Genomic DNA, 24,865 nt, shown 5'->3' on the forward strand with positions numbered 1-24,865 from the left:
AGATTGGATTAAGAGAGAGAGAGAAAACAGACAGAAAGGAAGAGTAAGAAAAAAAAATGTAAAAATTTAAAATTAGACATTTTTAAAATCTCCAACAATTCACTACCTGAAGGAATGAGACTGCACTGTTCAAACTGTTCATTTTCTGGCCAAAGAGGTTGATTGGCAGTCATTAAAATTGTTACTTTGTCAAAAGGGTACATATGATATTAATTACTAGACTTAATTTTCTGTGGCAAGTTTAATGGGCAATTAATGTGCAAATCCGGCAAATTCTTAAAAATAACGAGGAGGTTAAGGCTGAGAAGTTGTTTGTGCGAAGCAAACGGTGGAGCGGCGTAAATCAACCAGCAAATTCTCGAGATTCACAACTCACACGCCATTTTTTTCAGCAAATTCTGGCCCAATCTCAATGTCTCACTGCTCTGCAGTCAATGGATTGAACATCTAGTCCAAGATTATTCAACCTGTAAATAACTCATTAATATTAGCCTGTATGCATTGGTCTAATGAAATAGTATTTTCTGCCTTTTGAAGGACACAGGAGATCCATCCCCCATGATCTTTGGTGCACTGTATACTATAATAAGGGGTAATTGTTAACCATGGACGTGCTACTCCACACAGATGCATGTATTTGTTTATAAGAGACTCAGTCTATTTATGAAAACCACCCTCTCACTATGAACACAAGGCAGAAGTGTTAGGGTGAAGTCCAAACCAAACACTGGTAAGCGTGTGGAAATATGATTCTTTGCTCATTGTGTAGATAATGATAACTGAACTGCTGCAAGACACTAAAAACAGACATTTTGTCAAAATTACTAAATGCTTCCACTCCAGAAAGTAATCAATTCATCTTTGTCCTTCTTGAAATTGATTACATCAATTCCTCCAAACCAAACTGTGAAAGCCAAGGATGAAATAGCTTAATACAGTACAAAATACAAATCTGATCTCATTTATAGTGTGGCTCCTGGTTAAGATTCTGATTCTTCAAGTTGAGGTGTGTATGTTGATTTTAGTACAATGACTCCATTTATTTAATATGGCCCCAATAATGAGCCTCCTTTACTGACCTACATAGTGCACATGCATTCACAGTAGCTCGCTGTGCTGGCATCTCCCGTTGTGCTGACATCATTATCAGTTTTAATAGGCCCCAAGGCCAGATGCTAGTGTGAAGATCCAGGATGTAACAGCAAAGACTGCTATGAACCAAATATCACCTAAAAGATTGCTTTGGATAAGGAAGCAGCTCAGAAATTACAAAGTGAGTTGGAAAACATATATAAAATGGACAGAAAAATGGCAGATGAAATGTAATATAGACAAGTGTAAAGTAGCATATAGGAAGGAAAAGTTAGCAACATACACATTCCATGAATGTTACTGAAATAGCTACGGATGAAGTTAAAAGAGACCTAGGAATCTTAATAAACTCAACGTTCAACATGTCCAACCAATGCAGAGCATCATTCAACAAAGTGAATAGAACGTTGAACAAATATAGCCAAAACATTGTAAGTAGAATATAAGTCAAACAAAGTCATCATCAAACCGTATAATGCTCTGACTAGACCACACTATGATTACTGTGGCCAGGTGTGGTTACTGAGATGCAAGGAAGACATTTAAGTGCTGGATGCAGTGCACAGAAGAGCCACAAGGCTGATCCCTAGGGCCCGATATTACCATGGCGGCGGGGGGGGGGGGGGGGTCGACTGGACACGTGGGTAACGCGCCCGGTGAAATCAGTCTGCCCCGCGCGCAATCGCAGGCTGATTGGATCCACTTACCTGTTGTTCCGGGTTCCCCGCTGCTAAGCTGCACGGCGGGCAGACTGCGCATGCACAGTAAGGTCTGTCAGCTGGAGGAGCTCTATTTAAAGGGGCAGTCCTCCACTGACTGATGCTGCAAGAAATAGGAAAAATTACAGCATGGAGCAGCCCAGGGGGAAGGCTGCTCCCAGGTTTAATGATGCCTCACTCCAGCTCTTATTGGATGGGGTGAGGAGGAGGGGGAGGACAGAGATCTTCCCCCTGGCGGGCGGGAGGAAGCGGCCTGAATCTGCCACCAAGAAGGCCTGGCTCGAGGTGGCAGAGGAGGTCATCTGCACCACCAACATATCGCCCACCTGCATACAGTGCAGGAGGCGCTGCAATGACCTAAGTAGGTCAGCCAAAGTGAGTACACTTACTCATTCCCCTACACTCTGTCTGCCACTTCACTGCCCCCACCCCACATCTCCTTCTGCACAGCCAACACTACTCTGTCACGTCACCCCTCACACCCACTCAAACCTCATCCTCATCTTACCTGCACTTACTCACCTTGACAGTACTCATCCTGCCACTACCACTCAACCCAATCCTTATACAATCTCATGGCTCTATCTCATACTCACCCTCTCATGCATCTCTTTCACAGCCAGCCTCACTCAACCTGCCACTACCTGTGCTGCAGCCACAAGGCATGCATCACACATGTGCAGTTGGCAGCATAAGGCAAACGTGTCGTGAGCATGAAGGGGGATGCACAAGGGTGTTTGAGGGTTTGTCATGGTTTTTACTTATATTTAATCTCTGAGCAACTCACATTACATATTATATTGTCACCACTACTGTCACGTCTATGTGAATCTCGTCTGGTTTGTGCAATAATGCCCTTTCCTGAGGATCACAATGAAGACCCACAACTGATGACACCCATTGTGTCACTGCAAAGTGGGTGTAGGTGTATTTGCAGGGTTCTTTTGTGCAGACGACTGAGAGAAGTCGGCGATGTCCCCGGTGGTACCCTGGAAGGATGCGGAGGAGAAGTTGTTGAGGGCAGTGGTGACTTTGACAGCAACAGGTAAGAAGATGGTGCTCGGGCCAGCAGCTCGGCATGAAGGAGGCTGCAGATGTCCATGACTACACGTCGAGTGACTCTGAGCCTCCGTGTGCACTGCTGCTCAGAGAGGTCCAGGAAGCTGAGCCTCGGTCTGTGGACCCTGTGGCGAGGGTAGTGCCCTCTGCGACGCATCTCTCTCTGCGGTTGCCCTCCCTCCTGCTGTGCAGGTGGATGTGTCACAGCACTGTGTTGTGGAGCTCCACGTGTCAGAGGTGGACGGCGTGGCCGGTGAGGCTGGTGATGCTGTTCGCCCTCCGAGGAGGTCATGACTGCAGCTGCGGCGGCCCCCATCCGGAAGATATACATCTGAGGGGGTCCGCAAGGTAGGTACATGTGTCTGGACACCGGGGTAAGTGTGCAAGTTGGTGAATTTTATTGTTAGGAGGAGGGTGGTGGAGGCCAAACTTTGTCCCAAGTGACAGAGTGGCCTCCTGCAATGAGTGAGGGTCTCCCTCCCCCACCTGTCAAATGGACCTTTGCAGCTGCCACATGCTAATGGCTGCAACACGACCATTTGAACTGGGAGTGTTTCCCCCAGTACGGGAAATAGTCTCAGTTGTTTGTAAAATCCCAACCCTCCTAAAATATCACGTTAATCAGGTCTCTAAACGACCTGAAATACCTAGATAAATACCTTAAGTGGCACCCCGCCGGCTTTAATTGCTGGCGGGAGTCCCACATGCGGGGGCTGCGCGCGCATGTCAGCGTGTCAGTGGGGAACCCGGAAATGGGGCGGGTTGGAGCCGGGCTCCCGACCCGCCCCGGGAATCCCCAATTTTCGTAGCCCCCCCCCCCCCCCCCGCCAGGAATGCACCCGATCGCGAGTGCGAAAATCGAGCCCCTCGTATAAAAGATCTGAGTTATAAGGGGCACGATTTTAAGTGAAAAACAGGTGGGTTGGGGATGTGGAGGCATTCAAACTTGCAACAATTTTAGGCCCACCCCCAACCTGCTCATTTCCGGTTTTCGCCAGAGCGGGACAAGAGGAGGGCGACCAACCCGCTCCCAGGAGACGGATCGGGCCTTAAAACCTTTCAAGGAGACTTTGGGCCTCCATATTCCCCACAGGTTCCGATTTCAAACCCGGGGGGCAGGGATTCCCGGGCCTTCTCTTTTACGCCTCATGAAAGAACTGCCCCTCCCCCACCTCCGATCCCTGATCGCGGACCCACGATCATGGACCCCCAGACCCCGATCCTAGCCGCCAATGATCACTGATCCCCGACACCGATCGTTGACCCCCGAACCCGGTCCCAGACTCCCGCGATGACCCTAATCCCGACACCCCCAACCCCCGTGATTGACCTCCGATCCCTCCCCCCATGACTGATGACCCCATGCCAACCTGTGCCCCATGCCAACTTATGCCCCCATGCCTCCCCCCCCCATCCATACAAACAAAGACATAACTGAACACGTCCTCTCCCTGGCTGGTCTCCAGGTTTCCCATCTGCAATTTGACCCACCCCACCCCCTTCCCGGCTCGGGGTCAAAATCATGCCCAAGGAGTGAGAAACTTGGGCTTTTTAGCATTGGAAGGAGGAGTTTGAGAGCTGATTTTATAGAGGTATGTAAGATAGCAAACAGTATGGAAAAGGTATATCTGAAAAATTACTTTAAACTATATTCACGAATATGTCAAAGGGACACAGGTTTAAACTATTAAAAGACAAGTTTAGAACTGATAACAGGAAATTCTTCACACAAAGAGTAAGTAATAAATAGAGTAGTGGAGGCGAATACCCTGGAATCATTTAAGAAACAATTAAATGCTGCGATATAGAGACTTAAAGGTCTGTCCAGATGGATGAATGAAAATGAGCGGAATGGCCGTCCTCATTTGTATTACTGTATGATCTGATTTACATTACTGCGCCTCCAAATGCATGAAACCTACCTTGGAAGATGTTTTTGTTAATAATGCAATAAACCCAGAGCCCAGCAACCATACTATTCTTCTGTGCAATTAGGTGTGAATTCTAGGAAATACCGTTATCATTTCAGCTTTGAATTGACAGTGTAAGTGGAGTACATGGCAGACTTAATAAACCTTAAAGGTTTCAGTGGGAGGTTAGTTCAAAACCTTGATTTTAATTTGGAGTGGCTGCAACTACATAATTGCTCACAGCTCTATAATCTAATCTCTGACAGACAACCTGGTACATCAGAGAGCACACTGCTGGGAAATCACTTGCATAGCTTGTGAAACTAAACACAGAATATTCTGAACTCCAGAAGAAACTGCCAGCACATACTCTAGAAAGTAAAAGTCATTGGGACTAACAATTAATGTTCTTCAGCATTAACTTTCAAACTCAGTTCTGAAGGTCCAAAATTCAGATATATGTGAAGCCAAACTCCATTCCAATGTATTTCAATGTTAGAGTAGAACTCTGTAAGGATGTTCTTCACCATGCTCTTTAGATTGTGTGAAACTGTCTGTAATGTATACAAAATGTTGGTGATTTTTACTCTGCCAAGGGATATGTGTAAGAATCACTAACATTTTGAGCTGTATTCCACAGATGGAGTGAATGTACCTTTTCAAAAAGGTCAGGTACCAGGTTAGTAATGATTGGACAACATAATTTTTGTAGGGCATTGAGGAAGACATCTCAAAGAGGAGCAAAAATGAGGGATGCCGAGGAGGATGTAAAAAGGGAAAATGGTGAAGGTTAGGAGAGAGCTCAAGGCCTGGGTGAAGAAAAGAGCTTTGAAGAGGCTTTTGAAAGTAGGGAGGGAGGTTGCAAGGTAGAGGGACATAGGAAGCGAATTCCAGAGGGCTGGGGAACAGTGGCTGAAAGAGTGGCCATCAATGGTGTTGTGGAGGGACTGGACAACCAGGTGTAAGGAATGGATATCTGGATGGAGATCGGGTGGGTAAAGCCATGAATGGACTTGAAAGTGAGCAAAGATCTTGAGGCCAAATTGCTGGGACAGAAAGGAGGTGGTGGTAGGAGAGCGGATCTTTGTGTGGGTGAAGATGCGGGCTGCAGTGTCCTCAATGAGTTGTCATTTGTATAGGGTGGAGGCTAGTTAGGAAAGTTTTGGGAGTAGTTAAACCTTGAAATGATGTAGATACAGACTAGTGTTTTGGTCACAGTGGGAGATGGGGTAAAGGCAGCCAATGTTGAGAAGTGGAAGAATGGAGTCTTGATAATAGAATGGATGGAGGGAAGCAAGCACAGCTTGGGGGTCAAGCAGCATACCAAGGTTTTGCACCTCCTGTACTTAGCCTGAGATGGCCACCTGAGAAGTAATTGGAGCCAAGGCCAGAGGCACATGGCTGGAAACTGGAAGTGGCTGCAGGAAATGTTTTTCTAACCCAGGTCTTAATGTCAGATAGACAGTTGGAGAGTGTAACAACAGCCTTTGGATCAATGAAGGTGCTGAGATAGAACTCAATGTTGTTAGCGTATATATGTAAGCTGACCCCCCTGCTTCTGAATGACATCGCTGAGGGGGTAGAACATAAATGACAAAAACTGAAGGGACCAAGGATGCAACCTGGATATGAAACTTCAGGGGAAAAGTTTTTTCTAGTAAGAGAAGGAGACAAAAGACAAATTTATTACAGAAAAGGCCATATAGTCCATGTGGAAGACATTAATCAGGTGATGGCCTTTGATGTAATTGGTAGATGTCAGGCTGTGAACAAAAACTGTACAGAAGGGAGCTCTTATACTTGCAGGCCAAAATTAAATATTGGGTATGAAGGGGTGGGGATGAAATGGAATGGTTATTGCTGGGGCTGGAAATTACTGTTAAGAATTATGAAGTATCCCTACTAAACTCTGAAGGTGTTCTTAAGTCTATTGTTTATTTTTAAGATAAGATATTGGCCAAAATCTGGAGCAATGGAACATAAAAATCTGATCTTCAATTAGAAAAAAAGATACTATCCAGGAATAAAAAAAGGTAGCACATGGAATCTGATTTTTGAAAGATAAATTTTTGTGAACGTTCCAAAAGGGGTCAAATCTTTGTTATATGTGAAATTTGATAGAATGGAGGAAATTCAATATTTTCATGTCCTTCATGATAATCAGGCCAATATGTTTTGGGACGAGTTCCATTCCCCAGCACTAACATCTCTCACCTTAATGAACATAAAATTAGAAAAAAAAAAGAGAAAAGGTCCACATAGGGGTAAATTTTTTGATGGCACGCTCAAATTTACCATGTACTTTCAGTCAGTCTCCTTACTATCCGGGGCTGAAAAGCTGTTATGTGGTCGAAAGAATCAGAAAGAGAGAGGAAAAAAAAACATTAAAAAATATACATGGCAATGCTCAATTCAGAAAGAGCCCACTTATCTAGCGGGTGGGGGGAGAAAAATACAAGCAGCTGTCTCCTCCCGGGCGCACAATGGGTGCTCACAGAGAAAGTCTACTCCAAGAAGTCTAAAGATCAAATGCTTTGCATTCCACATAACTATATCCTAATCCACAAAGCAATGACATGCTTACTTATCAGTAGTAAATAGTTGGAGAACATGTCTGACAACAAGTTGCATTTATATAACGCCTTTAACGTAGTAAAATGTCACAAGGCGCTTCACAGGAACGCTATCAAAAAAAAAATTGACACCGAGCCACATAAGGAGGTATCAGGACAGGTGACCAAAAGCTTGGTCAAAGAGGTAGGTTTTGAGAAGTGGCTTAAAGGAGGAGAGAGAGGTGGAGAGGCTTAGGGAGGGAATTCCAGAGCTTAGGGTCTAGGTAGCTGAAGGCACAGCCGCCAAAAGTGAAGGTAATAAAATCGGGGATGCGCAAGAGGCCAGAATTGGAGGGGCACAGAGATCTTGGAGGGTTGTAGGGCTGGAGGAGGTTACAGAGTAAGGGAGGGGCTAGGCCATGGAGAGATTTGAAAACAAGGATGAGTATTTTAAAATCGAGGCATTCCCGGACCGGGAGCCAATGTAGGTCAGCGAGCACAGGGGTGATGGGTGCATTATTCAATTCAGGATGTATTATTCAAAAAGTGATCCGTGATGTGAAATGAGTCACCTTGAACTTCACTAAATTAGATATTTCTATTATCGTGCTTAAATTCTAGGACTGATTTTGAAGCAGTATTTTTACATTAATACTTCATTAATCACTACAAATGCACATTGTTTTTGATGAAAGTTGATTATATCTTTGCTAAATATTTAGGTAAATTCACAACACTTTAAAGGGAAGCATGGAAAAAATCTTTATCCCTCCTTGTAGTAGGTTTAACACCGATGATATGATATTAGGTCAAGAACACTTGTTCGAGAGGTAATGATAGCTCAATCTATTATCATATGAATTCTCCTTTTATAAATTCTTCCTTTGACAATGATATAAGAATAGATACTGTGTCATCCAAAGGAAAAATGTAGTCTATTGAAATGAATAATATAATAGTGTTCTGCAGTCTCCTGGACATCCCATTCATCTCACCGCATTCTATATTTAAAATGTAATTAACATTTTCTTAAGATTGATGAACTAATTTACTGAGCAAAAGTGAGATGGAGATGTGTAGCTTTTGTCACTTATCCACCTCAGTCTGATTTGTATCAACGCACTTCAGATGCTTCAAGGTGTGCGTGTTAATGATTGGTTACTGCATGCAGTATGAGGTCATACTGAATTTTACACATATTTCAGATTGTTACAGGTGTCTGAAGTTATAGCACTCAGACGCAACTCAAAAAGCACTTCAGAGATGATGGAAATTAGAAATTTTTCTCCATTAAAAGGTATGATATAAAAGGAAGTTGTTGCTGATTAAAAGCACGGACATGCAAAGCAACATTAGAAAAATAAGCAATGAGAAAAGGAAATTTGACCCATAAAGCTCTTCCTCAGATCATTTTAATTTGCACTACCCAACTTATTTAATCTCCTGAAGAAAGGTTTTTCCCTGACAGCTCAAAAGGTAACTGAGGTAAAAGATCCAGGGTAGTTTTCTTATCTTACAAACTACATTATTCAACTATGGTCGCTTTCAATGACAAGGCATTTCTATAGTTCACCCAATTCAGGGACCAACGTGTTCCATACAGTATTTGATCATCTTGATTCTAAGTATTTATGCGGCTGTCTTTTAAGTCCTCTCACTGCAGTGGCTGACTCACTACGTTTTGATTTCTTCCGAGCCCTGCAATGGAGCAATGAAAACCTTAGCCGCAATTTTAACCTCCCCCCCACATTCGACGAGAACAGGACATACCGGATGGTTAAAATCGCAGCAGCGCCCTTACTTCCACGTCTGTGATGCACTCATGCCGACCACGACTGTTACTCCAGAATTTTGCGAGGCCCTCACCGCAGGCAGGCAATAACATTCATAAGTCAGGGCCCGATAGCGTAATTTGGACCCCCTCAGGATTTTAAGCCTGGGTGGCACAGTACCGACTGTGTCAAGGAAAGCTGCCATAAAATTGATCCAGGGCAAGAAGAGGCCTATGTAAGTGCTTTATACATAAAAGGTTTCTTGTGCGCCAGGAGGAAAACGAGTACTCCTCCTGACCCCACAGGGAAACCTTGGGCCTCCCCTGCTCCATGCTTTCGTTCCCTTTTCCGTGACCCCATCACTCACCTTGCCGGAACCATTTCCTCGGGTCCTTGGCAGCAGCCTGCTGCTGCGTGACTTCCCGCTTCCGCCCGTCGGCCACCTTATCGTTCCCACCAGCTGTGGGCAGAAGTCCGATTTGAAAACTTAAAATGAGGCCCAGGAGTTAAAATGGGCCGGAGCTCTTGCTGGTGTGGTAGTGCGAGCTTATCGCCCGGCACTCCCCCTCCACGCCCTGCCTGTGCCAAGTTAAGATCCTGTTCCGCTGAATTTGTCAAAAACAGCGTTTCTCATGTCTCTCGGAAGTCTAACCAACAACTACCACTTCTTAACTTTGATGGATCCATCTTTAGGCCTTCTTCATCCACCCACATTCTTGGCCTCACCATCTCGAAATTTATTCCCTGATCTTCTCCATTGCAAAAACTGCTTCCAAGAAACATTTTTATCTCTTGTGTCAACATTTCTTTTCCTCTCAACAACTTTCAACATACAAAGCTGAAATCCATCCAAGATTTAAAAACTTCTTCCATATCTGGGGAGGCTTCTCTAGTGCCACACTTACACTCTTGGATAACATACAAGAAAGATCTTGTTATCTGATCATGAGGATTACAAGGGCAATTAGGGATGGGTAATAAATGCTGGCCTTGCCAGCGTTGCCCACATCCCATCAATTAATAAAAAGAAAACACCATGGGTCAGCTTTATTCCTTTTCCTTTGAGCCATTGCTACACTTATTATGTTTCAGGATGTCAGAGGTGGCTCATCCGTGAATGGACATGAAGGTATGCCAACAATGTACTCGTTTTGATGTGTGGAGCATGTACACGTCAGTGGGTGTACTCAGTGGCATCCTCTGCAAAGATCAACTGGATCAAGTGCTGTGGACTTTTAGTGAGTCCTTGACAAGTTGATTTCTTGCTGGCAGATCTTCACTTGGTTGACTGGAGTATGTGTGTCCCATGGAAGCATCCTGGCCAATGAACTTGATTGAGTTAGAAGAGAAGGCCGTTGCTCATTTTAGGAGGTGATCAGGCATCTTGTGAATGCTTTCATACTAGGGCAGGGTCTTGGTAATCAACCAGTTCGTCTCCATCATCATCTGGTACAAGCTATTGATTCCTCCCTCAGGTTTTGTCATCAGGTTCCAGAGGAAGTTGACTGATTTCTTCTGGGCCCAAGAAAGGTACTTGGTTTCTGTAGGTCTTCTGAGATTATCCTTTGAGGAGGCTGTACAGTCACATCTGCATAGTCTACAGGGATAATAGTACATAAGCAGTCTCTATAGCACTGGCAACATATTTCTTCCACGAGCTGCACAGCCTGGTATACAACAGGCAGCTGTTGTCCCTGACTGAGGTACTTTTATTTGTATCTGCTGAAAGTCTGGAACTTGATATCCTTCAGCGAAGATACTCCTCCAACCGAAGACTGGCCTTAATCAATGGCTCGCTGATTCTCAATCCCCATGTGCATTCGACCTGTTTGACTAACATATAAGCATGTGAGACATAGCCTGCTACAGAGTGACCAGAGCCAGTGACGTATTGGATGTTGGACTGAATGCTTTTTTTTATTCATTCATGGGATGTGGGCGTTGCTGGTGAGGCCGGCATTTATTGCCCATCCCTAATTGCCCTTGAGAAGGTGGTGGTGAGCCGCCTTCTTGAACCGCTGCAGTCCATGTGGTGACGGTTCTCCCACAGTGCTGTTAGGAAGGGAGTTCCAGGATTTTGACCCAGCAACGATGAAGGAACGGCGATATATTTCCAAGTCGGGATGGTGTGTGACTTGGAGGGGAATGTGCAGGTGGTGTTGTTCCCATGTGCTTGCTGCTCTTGTCCTTCTAGGTGGTAGAGGTCGCGGGTTTGGGAGGTGCTGTCGAAGAAGCCTTGGCGAGTTGCTGCAGTGCATCCTGTGGATGGTGCACACTGCAGCCACAGTGCGCCGGTGGTGAAGGGAGTAAATGTTTAGGGTGGTGGATGGGGTGCCAATCAAGCGGGCTGCTTTATCTTGGATGGTGTCGAGCTTCTTGAGTGTTGTTGGAGCTGCACTCATCCAAGCAAGTGGTGAGTATTCCATCACACTCCTGACTTGTGTCTTGTAGATGGTGGAAAGGCTTTGGGGAGTCAGGAGGTGAGTCACTCGCCACAGAATACCCAGCCTCTGACCTGCTCTCCTAGCCACAGTATATATATGGCTGGTTCAGTTAAGTTTCTGGTCAATGGTGACCCCCAGGATGTTGATGGTGGGGGATTCGGCGATGGTAATGCCGTTGAATGTCAAGGGGAGGTGGTTAGACTCTCTCTTGTTGGAGATGGTCATTGCCTGGCACTTATCTGGCGCGAATGTTACTTGCCACTTATGAGCCCAAGCCTGGATGTTGTCCAGGTCTTGCTGCATGCGGGCTCGGACTGCTTCATTATTTGAGGGGTTGCGAATTGAACTGAACACTGTGCAATCATCAGCGAACATCCCCATTTCTGACTTTATGATGGAGGGAAGGTCATTGATGAAGCAGCTGAAGATGGTTGGGCCGAGGACACTGCCTTGAGGAACTCCTGGGGCTGAGATGATTGGCCTCCAACAACCACTACCATCTTCCTTTGTGTTAGGTATGACTCCAGCCACTGGAGAGTTTTCCCCCTGATTCCCATTGACTTCAATTTTACTAGGGCTCCTTGGTGCCACACTCGGTCAAATGCTGCCTTGATGTCAAGGGCAGTCACTCTCACCTCACCTCTGGAATTCAGCTCTTTTGTCCATGTTTGGACCAAGGCTGTAATGAGTTCTGGAGCCGAGTGGTCCTGGCGGAACCCAAACTGAGCATCGGTGAGCAGGTTATTGGTGAGTAAGTGCTGCTTGATAGCACTATTGACGACACCTTCCATCACTTTGCTGATGATTGAGAGTAGACTGATGGGGCGGTAATTGGCCAGATTGGATTTGTCCTGTTTTTTGTGGACAGGACATACCTGGGCAATTTTCCACATTGTCTGGTAGATGCCAGTGTTGTAGTTGTACTGGAACAGCTTGGCTAGAGGCGCAACTCGTTCTGGAGCACAAGTCTTTAGCACTACAGCTGGGATGTTGTTGGGGCCCATAGTCTTTGCTGTATCCAGTGCACTCAGCCGTTTCTTGATATCACATGGAGTGAATCGAATTGGCTGAAGACTGGCTTCTGTGATGGTGGGGATATCGGGAGGAGGCCGAGATGGATCATCCACTCGGCACTTCTGGCTGAAGATGGTTGCAAACGCTTTAGCCTTGTCTTTTGCACTCACGTGCTGGACTCCGCCATCATTGAGGATGGGGATGTTTGCAGAGCCTTCTCCTCCCGTTAGTTGTTTAATTATCCACCACCATTCACGACTGGATGTGGCAGGACTGCAGAGCTTTGATCTGATCCGTTGGTTGTGGAATCGCTTAGCTCTGTCTATAGCATGTTGCTTCCGCTGTTTAGCACGCATGTAGTCCTGAGTTGTAGCTTCACCAGGTTGTGACACCAAGCTATATAGTTCTATAGCATGTTGCTTCCGCTGTTTAGCACGCATGTAGTCCTGAGTTGTAGCTTCACCAGGTTTTAGGTACGTCTGGTGCTGCTCCTGGCATGCTCTTCTACACTCCTCATTGAACCAGGGCTGATCTCCTGGCTTGTTGGTAATGGTAGAGTGAGGAATATGCCGGGCCATGAGGTTACAGATTGTGCTGGAATACAATTCTGCTGCTGCTGATGGCCCACAATGCCTCATGGATGCCCAGTTTTGAGCTGCTAGATCTGTACTGAATCTATCCCATTTAGCACGGTGGTAGTGCCACACAACACGTTGGATGGTGTCCTCAGTGCGAAGACGGGACTTCATCTCCACGAGGACTGTGCGGTGGTCACTTCTACCAATACTGTCATGGACAGATGCATTTGCGACAGGTAGATTGGTGAGGACGAGGTCAAGTAAGTTTTGCTCTCGTGTTGGTTCGCTCACCACCTGCCGCAGGCCCAGTCTAGCAGCTATGTCCTTTAGGACTCGGCCAGCTCGGTCAGTAATGGTGCTACCGAGCCACTCTTGGTGATGGACATTGAAGTCCCCCACCCAGAGTACGTTTTGTGCCCTTGCTACCCTCAGTGCTTCCTCCAAGTGGTGCTCAACATGGAGGAGGACTGATTCATCAGCTGAGGGAGGACGGTAGGTGGTAATCAGCAGGAGGTTTCCTTGCCCATGTTTGACCTGATGCCATGAGATTTCATGGGGTCCAGAGTCAATGTTGAGGATTCCCAGGGCCACTCCATCCTGACTGTATATCACTGTACCGCCACCTCTGGTGGGTCTGTCCTGCCGGTGGGACAGGACATACCCAGGGATGGTGATGGAAGAGTCTGGGACGTTGGCTGAAAGGTATGATTCTGTGAGTATGGCTATGTCAGGCTGTTGCTTGACTAGTCTGTGGGACAGCTGTCCCAATTTTGGCACAAGTCCCCAGATGTTAGTAACGAGGACTTTACAGGGTCGACTGGGCTTGGTGTTTTGCTGTTGTCGTGTCCGGTGCCTAGTGGTCGGACGCCGGGTGGTCCGACGGTTTTATTCTTATTATGACTTTTCGTAGCGAGATTTTACAACTGAGTGGCTTGCCAGGCCATTTCAGAGGGCAATTAAGAATCAACCACATTGCTGTGGGTCTGGAGTCACATATAGGCCAGACCGGGTAAGGACGGCAGGTTTCCTTCCCTAAAGGACATTAGTGAACTGCTGGAGTTAGCTGCCCAGTTGCTTTTGTGTTCCAACTGTCCTGCCATGATGACAATATTTTTGTTAGTTTGGGTGGACAATCTTCCCTGAAATTGTAGTGCTGCCCTCCCTTTAAGGGCACACTATATAGCGCTGTGGGGTTGTGCTTTGTCCAAACCCACAATTCCATCCACCTATCTCAAAATAGGGCTTCTTCTTAACATCAATGTTGTATGCTTCCCGGTCCCAATTTTTCCCCCTTTCCTTTAGCCTTGCTCGCCCAAATTCCTTTGAATGTTTTCAATTTACTTTATATTCATTACTGAACTATATAGCTTGGTGTCACAATAATTTGATGAAAATTGACCAGAAATACCCCTTTTTCATATCAGGACAGGCTTTGTGCCTATTCAACACCGGGGTCGTGCAGCCGAATTTTTGTGATCAGGCTATACTACTGCTGGAGGCTCTTGATGATGGCACATTAGAGGCTCCAAAGTTAGGTTACTGAGGACGGGGCTTCCCTATTCTTCATTTTGCATGGTTTACCCCGGGGAAACATCATCGCTATTGACAAGTAACAAGATAGCACATTTTGAAATCCATAATGGGCTTTTGAGAACGAGTTTTGAGAGATTATATATATTTTTTTAAAAACAGTATGAGTTGCTTTTTGCTGTACTCAGTCAGCCATAAATTGAAATTCAAGAATTGCAGCTAGATAAAATATAATGAGGCACATGTCTCCACAAGGATACAAATACAACACACCATAGGCATGCAGAAGGAAAGAATTCACCACTTGGACAGATCTGGGAGTGTCCCATTATACAGCCCCATAGTGACATCCAAAGTGATTATGATGTGCTGCATGCTTCACAATTTTGCTCTCAGAAGAGAAGGCACCATGAAGCAAGTGGAAGTGGACAGTTAGGGAAGCCCTGAAGACAATGAGCATGAAGTTGAAGAGTTGCCAGTTGCAGGCAGGATGACAAATCTGGCAATGTTTAATAGAAAACAATTTCAAATAAATTTTATAGTCGCCCCAGCACAAAGTCTGCTAAATATATGTTGCCAACGAAATGCCTGTGACAGTTCATGTACTTTTCGTCTGTATTAAATTTCTGATTTGAATTCTTTATGGCTAGTATCAGCTCAGACCAGGCAGATTGCTTGCAAGATACAAAGTTTAGGGGAAAGTACAATAGGGAGTCCAAGGTGTTAAAAGCTTACATGGCTGGAACGATCACATTCAAACACTGACTTCTTTGCCACTGTTTAAGGTGGACTATGCATTCAATATTGATGGACACCTTTTGATCTAATGTAATTATGAGAGATGCCATTGTCTATTGCCTTTTGTTTCTGTATAACTTCAAAGGGTATAGATCATATTTTTGTGGGTAAGTTTTCTTGAAAGAGCAGTCTCGTGTCAGTCACATTGGAGTATAAAGGGTATATTTTCCTTCACCCTGGTCGGAAAATAGTACCTGAAAAACAGCACCTGAAAAATGGGTGCAACACAGGAAAATTGAGTGCTAATCCATTCTCCCTGTTCTCACCTGTATGGTGCTAAACCTGAATTTTCTCACAGGCTTTTCTGGTGTATGCACCTGACTGTGCTTGAAGAGGATGATGCAATGTAAATTACATACAACTGAGTGTCAGATGGGTTTGCTCACAGATTTCCTCTAAAAACGCGAGGCGCAAATCAGGGGCAGACTACCCCCATAAAAACCTAGCACCTTCGCATCCTAAACTGCCATTAGATATTTTGGGGTTTAAAGTGACAGGCTGGCATTGTGAAGAAAGGGCTTCATTTTTCGCATTTTGAATAGAAAATGGTTTTATTGCTTCAGAATTTGTTGCTGAATGCTGGTGGTCTCATGCAATTAGTGATATAGGCTATGTTCAGTACTGTGCCATCCATCCCCCACTTTTAGGACATGGCCTATTTGACACTTCTTATTGTAATATCCTAAGGCCGAAGGATGTAGTAGTCACTCCTGAATGCTTTTGAATGAACACAAAAGAAATACAAAAGTTTCTATCTGTAAGGCTGCTATACAGGTCATAAAGTTTCAGCTCTAAAGTTTATAACTTTTTCATTGGTTTTCACTGGTGGCATGACCCAACTTGAATCCCAATTTTGTGGGCTTAATATACAAGGCGGCTGTTGTCTGGGCCACTTGCCAGTAGTGTCACAATTTGGTTCTACTGGAGGCAGACTACACCATCTTTAACAAGCTCATTTTTTTCTTGTATGGTAGAAAATAAATCAGAGGCTCCTGAAAGTATTACATTGCTTTAGGGAAAGTGAAACACACAACAAAAAAATGAGCTGTCACTATTATGTGTTCTGCAGGAAGTCTCAGGACTTGGTGTTCAACCAAGTGATTAATAGCTAAACTAACTTCGCAAAACTTTCAACTTTGGCGGGATTATAAAGTGGATGATATTGGATCAGCCGCCTGTTACACACTCTGACCCATTTTGCTTTCCATTGATTTCACTGGAAAGAAAAATCAGACGAGGCCTATAAGGGACTGCTGATCCAATATCGCCTGATTTACACTGTGGTAGTTGATAGTATGTGTTATTTCACTCGATGTATATTATACTTTTCAATTTCAAACAGAGTTAGCTATAATTACAGCATATTGCAGAATGTACTGGTGACAATATCAATTTATACCTAAATTTAGCTTTAATATGTACTATGACATAATTCATTACTGACTTAGCTATTTTCCCTTGGAAGCCCCTTGCCGAAGGCTTGTCTCATACTAGCTGTCAGCCTAAATCTACTCTTCTTCATTTCTGCTTTGATCCTGCCTTTCAACTGATGCCAGGGAGGAACAGCTTATTGTCAACTATTTTAGTGAAGTAGTGGAACTCAACATCACTTCAGCACCTGAATATCCCCAGTGCTTAAATCAGGCTCTGGAGCCCTTGATTAGATCAGAGCCTTCAACTAGACTCATACTTTAGAGACCTACGCTTGAGCATAAGGAGGAAGTTCAGCCTAATCCAAAACAGCAAAGGACATAAGAAATAGGAGCAGGAGTAGGCCACATGGCTCCTCAAGCCTGCTCCGCCATTCAATAAGATCATGGCTGATCTTCAACCTCAACTCGATGTTCCTGCCCGACCCCCATATCCCTTGATTCCCCTAGTCCAGAAATCTGTCTATTTCAGCCTTGAATATATTCAACAACTCAGCATCCACAGCCCTCTGGGGTAGAGAATTCCAAAGATTCACAACCCTCTGAGTGAAGAAATTCCTCCTCATCTCAGTCTTAAATGGCCGACCACTTATCCTGCGACTATGCCCCCTAGTTCTAGACTCTCCAGCCAGGGGAAACAACCTCTCAGCATCTACCCTGTCAAGCCCCCACATAATCTTATATGTTTCAATTAGATCACCTCTCATTCTTCTAAACTCCAGAGAGTATAGGCCCATTCTACTCATTCTCTCCTCACAGGACAACCCTCTCATCCCAGGAATTAATCTAGTGAACCTTCGCTGCACCGCCTCTAAGGCGAGTATATCCTTCCTTAGATAAGGAGACCAAAACTGTACACATTGCTCCAGGTGAGGTCTCACCAAAGCCCTGTACAATTGTAGTAAGACTTTCTTACTCATATACTCCAACCTCTTTGTAATAAAGGCCAACATTCCATTTGCTTTCCTAATTGCTTGCTAGTACCTGCATGCTAACTTTTTGTGTTTCTTGTACAAGGACACCCAAGTCTCTCTGAACACCAACATTTAATAGTTTCTCACCATTTAAAAAATGTTCTGATTTTCTATTCTTCCTACCAAAAGTGAATAATCTCACATTTCCCCACATTATACTCCATCTGCCACCTGCTTGCCCACTCAAAGGCATAGCATATGTTTATCAAATACCATTAAGGTTATTTAGAAAATGCTAACATCTTGTGAAGTTTGTATTCTTTTCCAAAGTTGCTGTCATTGTCAGATTAACCCCAGTTCAGCTCTACAATTCAAAACAGGTATTACTAATGCATTTCGCTGCAACTAAAACAGATTGCGACATATATGGGCCGAGAAATTCGATCATTCCGTGCCCATTTTTCAGGCCTAAAACGGGTGCCTAAGGGTCCAATATGGCTAAGGGCTCGCACGCCCATTCCACACCATCGCCATATTGGATCAGGCTGCTCTGCAGGCTTCGAGGACGTATGCCAGAGCGATTCAAGAAGCTCATTATAATATTTCAATAAGCGTCCTAAGCTGGTTATAGGACCCTTTTGTGAATTTGGTCTGCCCCAGTGGCTGACTTGCCACGTGATAAAGTCATGAGTTGCTGGGCAAGTTTAACAGTCAGCAAGAACCCTGCAGCAGCTCTATTTAAAGGGCCCATGCACTCCACACAGATTAGTTGCTGGCTTGTCCTCTTAGGCTGCTAGTTAACTTTAGGGCCTTTTTTGGGCTAATTTTTGCATTCCATAATTGAATTCTGATTTCTGGGAACAACTTTGTGCTGGTGCTGGACTGCTTTGGAAACAGTTTATTCCAGTCACGGGCGGTCTGGTTTTGGGGCTGGTGGACAAGGAGGAGCAGCAAAGCAGACTGGAGAGAGGAAGAGCAGTTGGGAGAAGAGGTAGGAGGAGGGCACTGCAAAGGAGGCCATACCCACAGCGGGTTTTCAGGGAGCACTTCAACTTCACCGAGGAGCAGTCTGAGATGCCTGTGCTTCACTAAGGAGGCTGTCACGGAGCTGGGTCACCTGCTGCAGCCTCAATTGGGGCCCCAAACCAGGGCACGAACAGCACTGCCTGTGGCTGCCAAGATCACAGTGACCCCTTAACTTTTAAGCCATGGGGTTGTTACAGGCTGCAGCAGGTGACATCAATGACACATCACAGTTTGTTGCACGCTGCTGTATCAGGGAGGCGACCGAGGTTTGGTACACCAGGAGGAATACACACGTTGCATTCCCCATGGAAGTAGTGTGAAGCAGGACGAGACAGGACTAGGCTTTGTCTGCATTGCAGGCTTCCCCAGGGTCCAAGGTGCCATAGACTGCACCCACATTGCCCTCCTTGGTCCCCATCATCAGCCTGACATCTTTATCAATAGAAAGGGATACCATTGCCTGAATGTGCAGCTTGTTTACGATCTCAGGCAGCGCAGGTCTTTACCCAGCTTCTTGGCAGCAGTCATGATTCATTCATCCTGCATCAGTCCTTTGCGCTGCCTTTATTCCAACCAGGCTGTTAAGTCAGATGCTGGTTACTTAGCAGTAACCAGCCGGACTTTCCGGACATGGCTCACGACTCCTGTCAGGAACCTGGGCACATGGGCAGTGCATGCCTGCAACGAGAGCCATGTCACCGCCAGAAATATCACAGCAGATTATGGACTGGGGATGGGAGGGATGATTCAAGTGGAACGCTCTTGGATGAGTAGCTTAAGCAACATTTCTGCTGCCTGGACCATTCAGGAGGAGCACTGCATTACACCCCTGACTGCGTTTCCAGATTTGTGGTCATGTGTTGTATAACTTTGTTATACTAAGCTCTTACAACAAGTGGAGGAGGAGGAGGGGCCGGAAGAGGAGGAAAAGCAGCATGAGGAGGAGGAAGAGCATGAGCAGCATCAACCACCAGTGCCCCTATCTGCCAGAGCTCTCAAAGCTACTCATCCAAGAGCGTTCCACTTGAATCATCCCTCCCATCCCCAGTACACCAACAGTATCATAATCCTTATCACCACCATTCATACTACCACCACCTGATTGCCTTCCTTCAGTCCAGCCTCATGGGTCTTGCCTTCAACTGACTACAAATATGAACACCAACACCAAATGCAGAAAACTGAAACTTTAATTCAACAACCCACTTCAGATTTGAATAACGGTTAACTGGAAGAATTAAGAATCATGCTTGTGCAAGCCCCTAGTGCCTGCCTGATGTGCTCGATTACTAGTCAGGGCCTCCAAAGCGGCATTGCAGAACCTGGGGGCCCAATCTACAAGTCTTGCAGTCATTTCTCTCTTCACAGTGCACCTCTCCTGTAAGAGGTGCTGGCTGCCTTTAAGTCGGGTCAGATATGCCCAATTTCCTGCCACTCCCAAACAGGCGTGGGATCAATAAGCAGCGCTGACTGCACGCCTGATCCACGATACTGAGCTGCCTCACCCTCTGCTGCCTATTTTCGGGCGTGATCGAATTTCTAGGCCATGGTGTCCATGATATGTCTAACAGGTTTTAAATGACTGTATTTTAGTTTGTTTTATACAAGCCATTTCAAAGTTCTGAAATTGTTAGAAGACTCCAAGCACTCAAGTGGAAGAACTGAATCCAACTGACAAAAGCCAGACACAAATTGTTGTTTTGTTACAGAAGTAACATGGGCATAAATGGGTGGCTCATTGCTACAGAATTATTCTAACCAGTCGCTGGAAACTCTTGTTAAAAGCAAAATAAAATCCATATGACAAGCTGAAAACAAATCTTTTAAATGATCATCAAGGTGTGACAACTGCTGTCAGGTCGCATTGTAAAATCATAGAAATGTGATCGCAGGAGGAGACCATGGCCCATCATGCCAGTTCTGTTACGAGCTTCATATCAAATGTTTTATTTTCTTCAAATATTTATCTAATTCTCTCTTACATGTTAACTGACTTGAGTTCAATAACCGCATTAAAATCCATCCTGTATTCTAGTAGTCCCTTTGCATAAAAACCATCTTCTAACTTCCCCCTACATGCTTCTAGTACCAACCCTTAGTTAACTCCCTCTTATTTCCAATTCATTGATAACCGGTAGTCATCTTTCACCTATTACAGTCTTGTATCCTTCCAAAATTATGAACACTTTTATTAGATTCCCCCCCATAACTTTGTGCTGCAGTGAATAAGCCCTAATTTTTCCAAAGTTTCTCAATCACAGCTATCTGGGGGATTTCATGCTCCTGGTGGGAAGGCATATTTAATGGCTTTAATGTTGTAGCCCCATCTCTGACCCATACTTCATACAAGCGAGGCTTCCTGAATAGGAGTGTGTGATCACAGAATCACTTTGTATGTATTTCCCATCCCTGATATCACCCTAGCGAATCTACGTTGCACCTTTTTCATCTCTCCAATTCCTTTCTATGATGGGGTGTTCAAAACTACATACATTGCCTTCTTGCTTTGGTATTCATTGCCCGTATATATAAAGCCCACAGACCCAGGGCCCAGCTAGAATTCAAAAACACAAACACAACAGCTAGTGACATGTTTGAGCTCCCAACCATTGCAGTTGAGACTAAAACCCAGCCCTGATCGGTATTCAAACTCTCCCAGTTGTTGGTAGGGTTGCTAATTGGAGCATTGTGCAGCAGTGGAACACTCCGTTGTAAATGGGGAAATCTAGCAAGATAAAATGGTCAAATCTCATCCTCCTGAAGCAAACTTAGTGGCCAATCGCTATTTGGAGTGGCTACGGAGGAGACTGCAGTCCAGACAATTCTGTTTCTATGCCACAGGAAAAAAATATGGTAGCAAATGGTGGTGGCTAGGGACTGAAAGCAATAAATAAGAGAGTACCAAAAGATCATCAACACGGGTACAGAAAATAATACAGAAAATTTGCATGAATTCTTTCATCGAATGCTTCAAAGCCAAATGAAATCAAAACATGTTAGTAACTATGTGAATATATGATTTAGAAACAGTCAGGTACAAATAGATCAGATCAAAAAAATTGACAAATCAGCCATGGTCAAAACTGGTCATACTTTTATAATTGACTGAATTTGCTTATACATTGATTGGTTGTATGGTTATTTTAGATGGAAGCATCAGCATTTCAACAGTCAGCACTAATGAGGACGACTGCCAGCTCCAGTGCTGCTGTTTCCACAGCTTGAATTCAGCTGTAGATAATTCCTTTTAAAAGTATTACTGTGCTGAATAACATCTCTCCTCTCCTTCCGTTGCAGTGCAATACCAAATGTCTCTTTCAGTATGAAAATGATTTTCATGTGTGTAAGTATTTATTGAAATGGTTATCGCTTGAGCTCAAAAGAGAATCTTTTTGTAGTTGGTAGATATATTCTAACCAATTAGGTGCCTCAGATGGGGTAGCTAATCCTTTTGATGATTATTGAAATGCGTAACATACCATTACAGTTGGGCTGATGTAGTTAGCAATTTGACAATCTATTTCAACAGTGCAATAACCTTTGTTGCATTTGGAGATCGTGATTAACTGACATTCTCAGACATTGTGGGGGTGGTTTTCAGTACTATGGCTTTTTCTACTAGATTTAAGAAAGCGTGACATTTTCCTTGTTTTTCCAAACACTAGCTTTTAAGTATAAAGTCAATTTAAAAAGGATAAATAATTACATTACATATAATTGTCCTTAAATTGGTGTGCATAGAACTTTGTGAAAATGGTTCGATTATTCTGAGGAGGGGGAGTACAGTTTTTGTTGCTTAAACTGATTTTCAATGACTATGTCAGCCATCTTGATTGAAAGCAAATATATCAATACATTATGAAAATGAGAATTTTGCTGTAGAATTACTGTCACAAAACTATTTACAGAATGTTCTGTAGATGAAACAAGTTCTGCATTGTGTACCATAAACTCCCAACTGCCTCAAGTCCTATCAGAAAGCAAATATCTAGAGGAGGCCAGCAATATGGCAGCTCAACTGCACCGCTCTATCTCTTTATCTCTCTTTTGAGCTCAAAGGATAAAATTTAAATGATTTTGCATGATGCCCTGAGCAAAGTAAAAGAAATCTGAATTAATTTTGATTGGACAATGCGGTTATATATTGATGATAATGGTTTGACCGCATGTCATTTCCTCACTTACCACTATTGATATTCGCACACGTTTCGACTTTCTTTGGTCAACAGTGGCTGACATTGCATGATTCTTTGATAGAAAGATAGGATAATGCAGGTTATACATCTCATGTAGCACCATCCAGGGAGAAGCTTTACATCTGCTTAAAACTAACTATGACATTTACGGTCAACAGATGTTTTCTTTTAACAGTTGATTTTCCAAAAGGTCTATTTCCCCTCAATCTACCAATCATAATTTTTAAATTATTTTTTAATAATAGTCCGTTGTCTGTGCTTAAAAAAAAACTAGTATTTAGTAGCGAAGCCCTTCTCTGAATGTCTCTCGTCACTGGAGGTTAAGGCGCAATATGACAGCATGCCACAACAGGATCGGTTAGCTTTTCTGCTACAATTTATGAAAAATGACAGACGTGATACAAATATAGCAGCACAGAAGATATATTACATAATAAAAACACGACACATTGCATGAGGAGGAGTGGATGGAGCTTTTTACTTGTCATTCACTAACTGCTTTCACAGAATGGAAAGCAGCATGATTTTATCAAGAGAGAACATTAATTCACAGTATTTACAGCAGTTTGCTTACCTTAATTCTTCACATTAGGGGAAGAACTTAAAGCAAAATCAGATGAAATGAAAGTCACACCCTATTCATTGGAAATTTTGTCAGTGATCTCAATAACTCAACCTCTTAACAGCGGTCTTATTTTTTTTATTTGATCATGAGATGTGGGCGTCGCTGGCAAGGCCAGCATTTATTGCCCATCCCTAATTGCCCTTGAGAAGGTGGTGGTGAGCCGCCTTCTTGAACCGCTGCAGTCCGTGTGGTGAAGGTTCTCCCACAGTGCTGTTAGGTAGGGAGTTCCAGGATTTTGACCCAGCGACGATGAAGGAACGCCGATATACTTCCAAGCAGGGATGGTTTGTGACTTGGAGGGGAACGTGCAGGTGGTGTTGTTCCCATGTACTTGCTGCCCTTGTCCTTCTAGGTGGTAGAGGTTGTGGGTTTGGGAGTACTGTCGAAGAAGCCTTGGCGAGTTGCTGCAATGCATCCTGTAGATGGTACACACTGCAGCCACTGGTGGTGAAGAGAGTGAATGTTTAGGGTGGTGGATGTGGTACCAATCGAGAGGGCTGCTTTGTCCTGGATGGTGTCGAGCTTCTTGAGTGTTGTTGGAGCTGCACTCATCCAGGCAAGTGGAGAGTATTCCATCACACTCCTGACTTGTGCCTTGTAGATGGTGGAAAGGCTTTGGGGAGTCAGGAGGTGAGTCACTCGCTGCAGAATACCCAGCCTCTGACCTGTTCTTGCAGCCACATTATTTATGTGGCTGGTCCAGTTAAGTTTCTGGTCTGTTGATGGTGGGGGATTCGGCGATGGAAATGCCGTTGAATGTCAAGGGGAGGTGGTTAGACATTCTCTTGTTGGACATGGTCATTGCCTGGCACTTGTCTGACACAAATGTGACTTGCACTTATGAGCCCAAGCCTGGATGTTGTCCAGGTCATGCTGCATGCTGGCACGGACTGCTTCATTATCTGAGGGGTTGCGAATGGAACTGAATACTATGCAATCATCAGCGAACATCCCCATTTCTGACCTTATGATGGAGGGAAGGTCATTGATGAAGCAGCTGAAGATGGTTGGGCCTAGGACACTGCCCTGAGGAACTCCTGCAGCAATGTCCTGGGGCTGAGATGATTGGCCTCCAACACTACCATCTTCCTTTGTGTTAGGTATGACTCCAGCCACTGGAGCGTTTTCCCCCTGATTCCCACTGACTTCAATTTTACTAGGGCTCCTTGGTGCCACACTCGGTCAAATGCTGCCTTGATGTCAAGA

General features: G+C 44.5%; 1 protein-coding gene across 1 annotated transcript in view; it reads right to left on the reverse strand.

Annotated features, from left to right (window-relative positions):
* The window catches only part of LOC137331445 (chloride channel protein 2-like), a 412,704-nt gene that overhangs the window by 21,819 nt on the left and 366,020 nt on the right, over nt 1-24,865 (reverse strand). Inside the window, exon 20 of the mRNA XM_067995242.1 lies at nt 23,024-23,086. Within this exon, the coding sequence (XP_067851343.1) occupies nt 23,024-23,086 (63 nt within the window). The remainder of the gene's footprint in view (nt 1-23,023; nt 23,087-24,865) is intronic.

This window comes from Heptranchias perlo, chromosome 13, assembly GCF_035084215.1.
Source record: "Heptranchias perlo isolate sHepPer1 chromosome 13, sHepPer1.hap1, whole genome shotgun sequence".
NCBI classification, from domain to species: Eukaryota; Metazoa; Chordata; class Chondrichthyes; order Hexanchiformes; family Hexanchidae; genus Heptranchias; species Heptranchias perlo.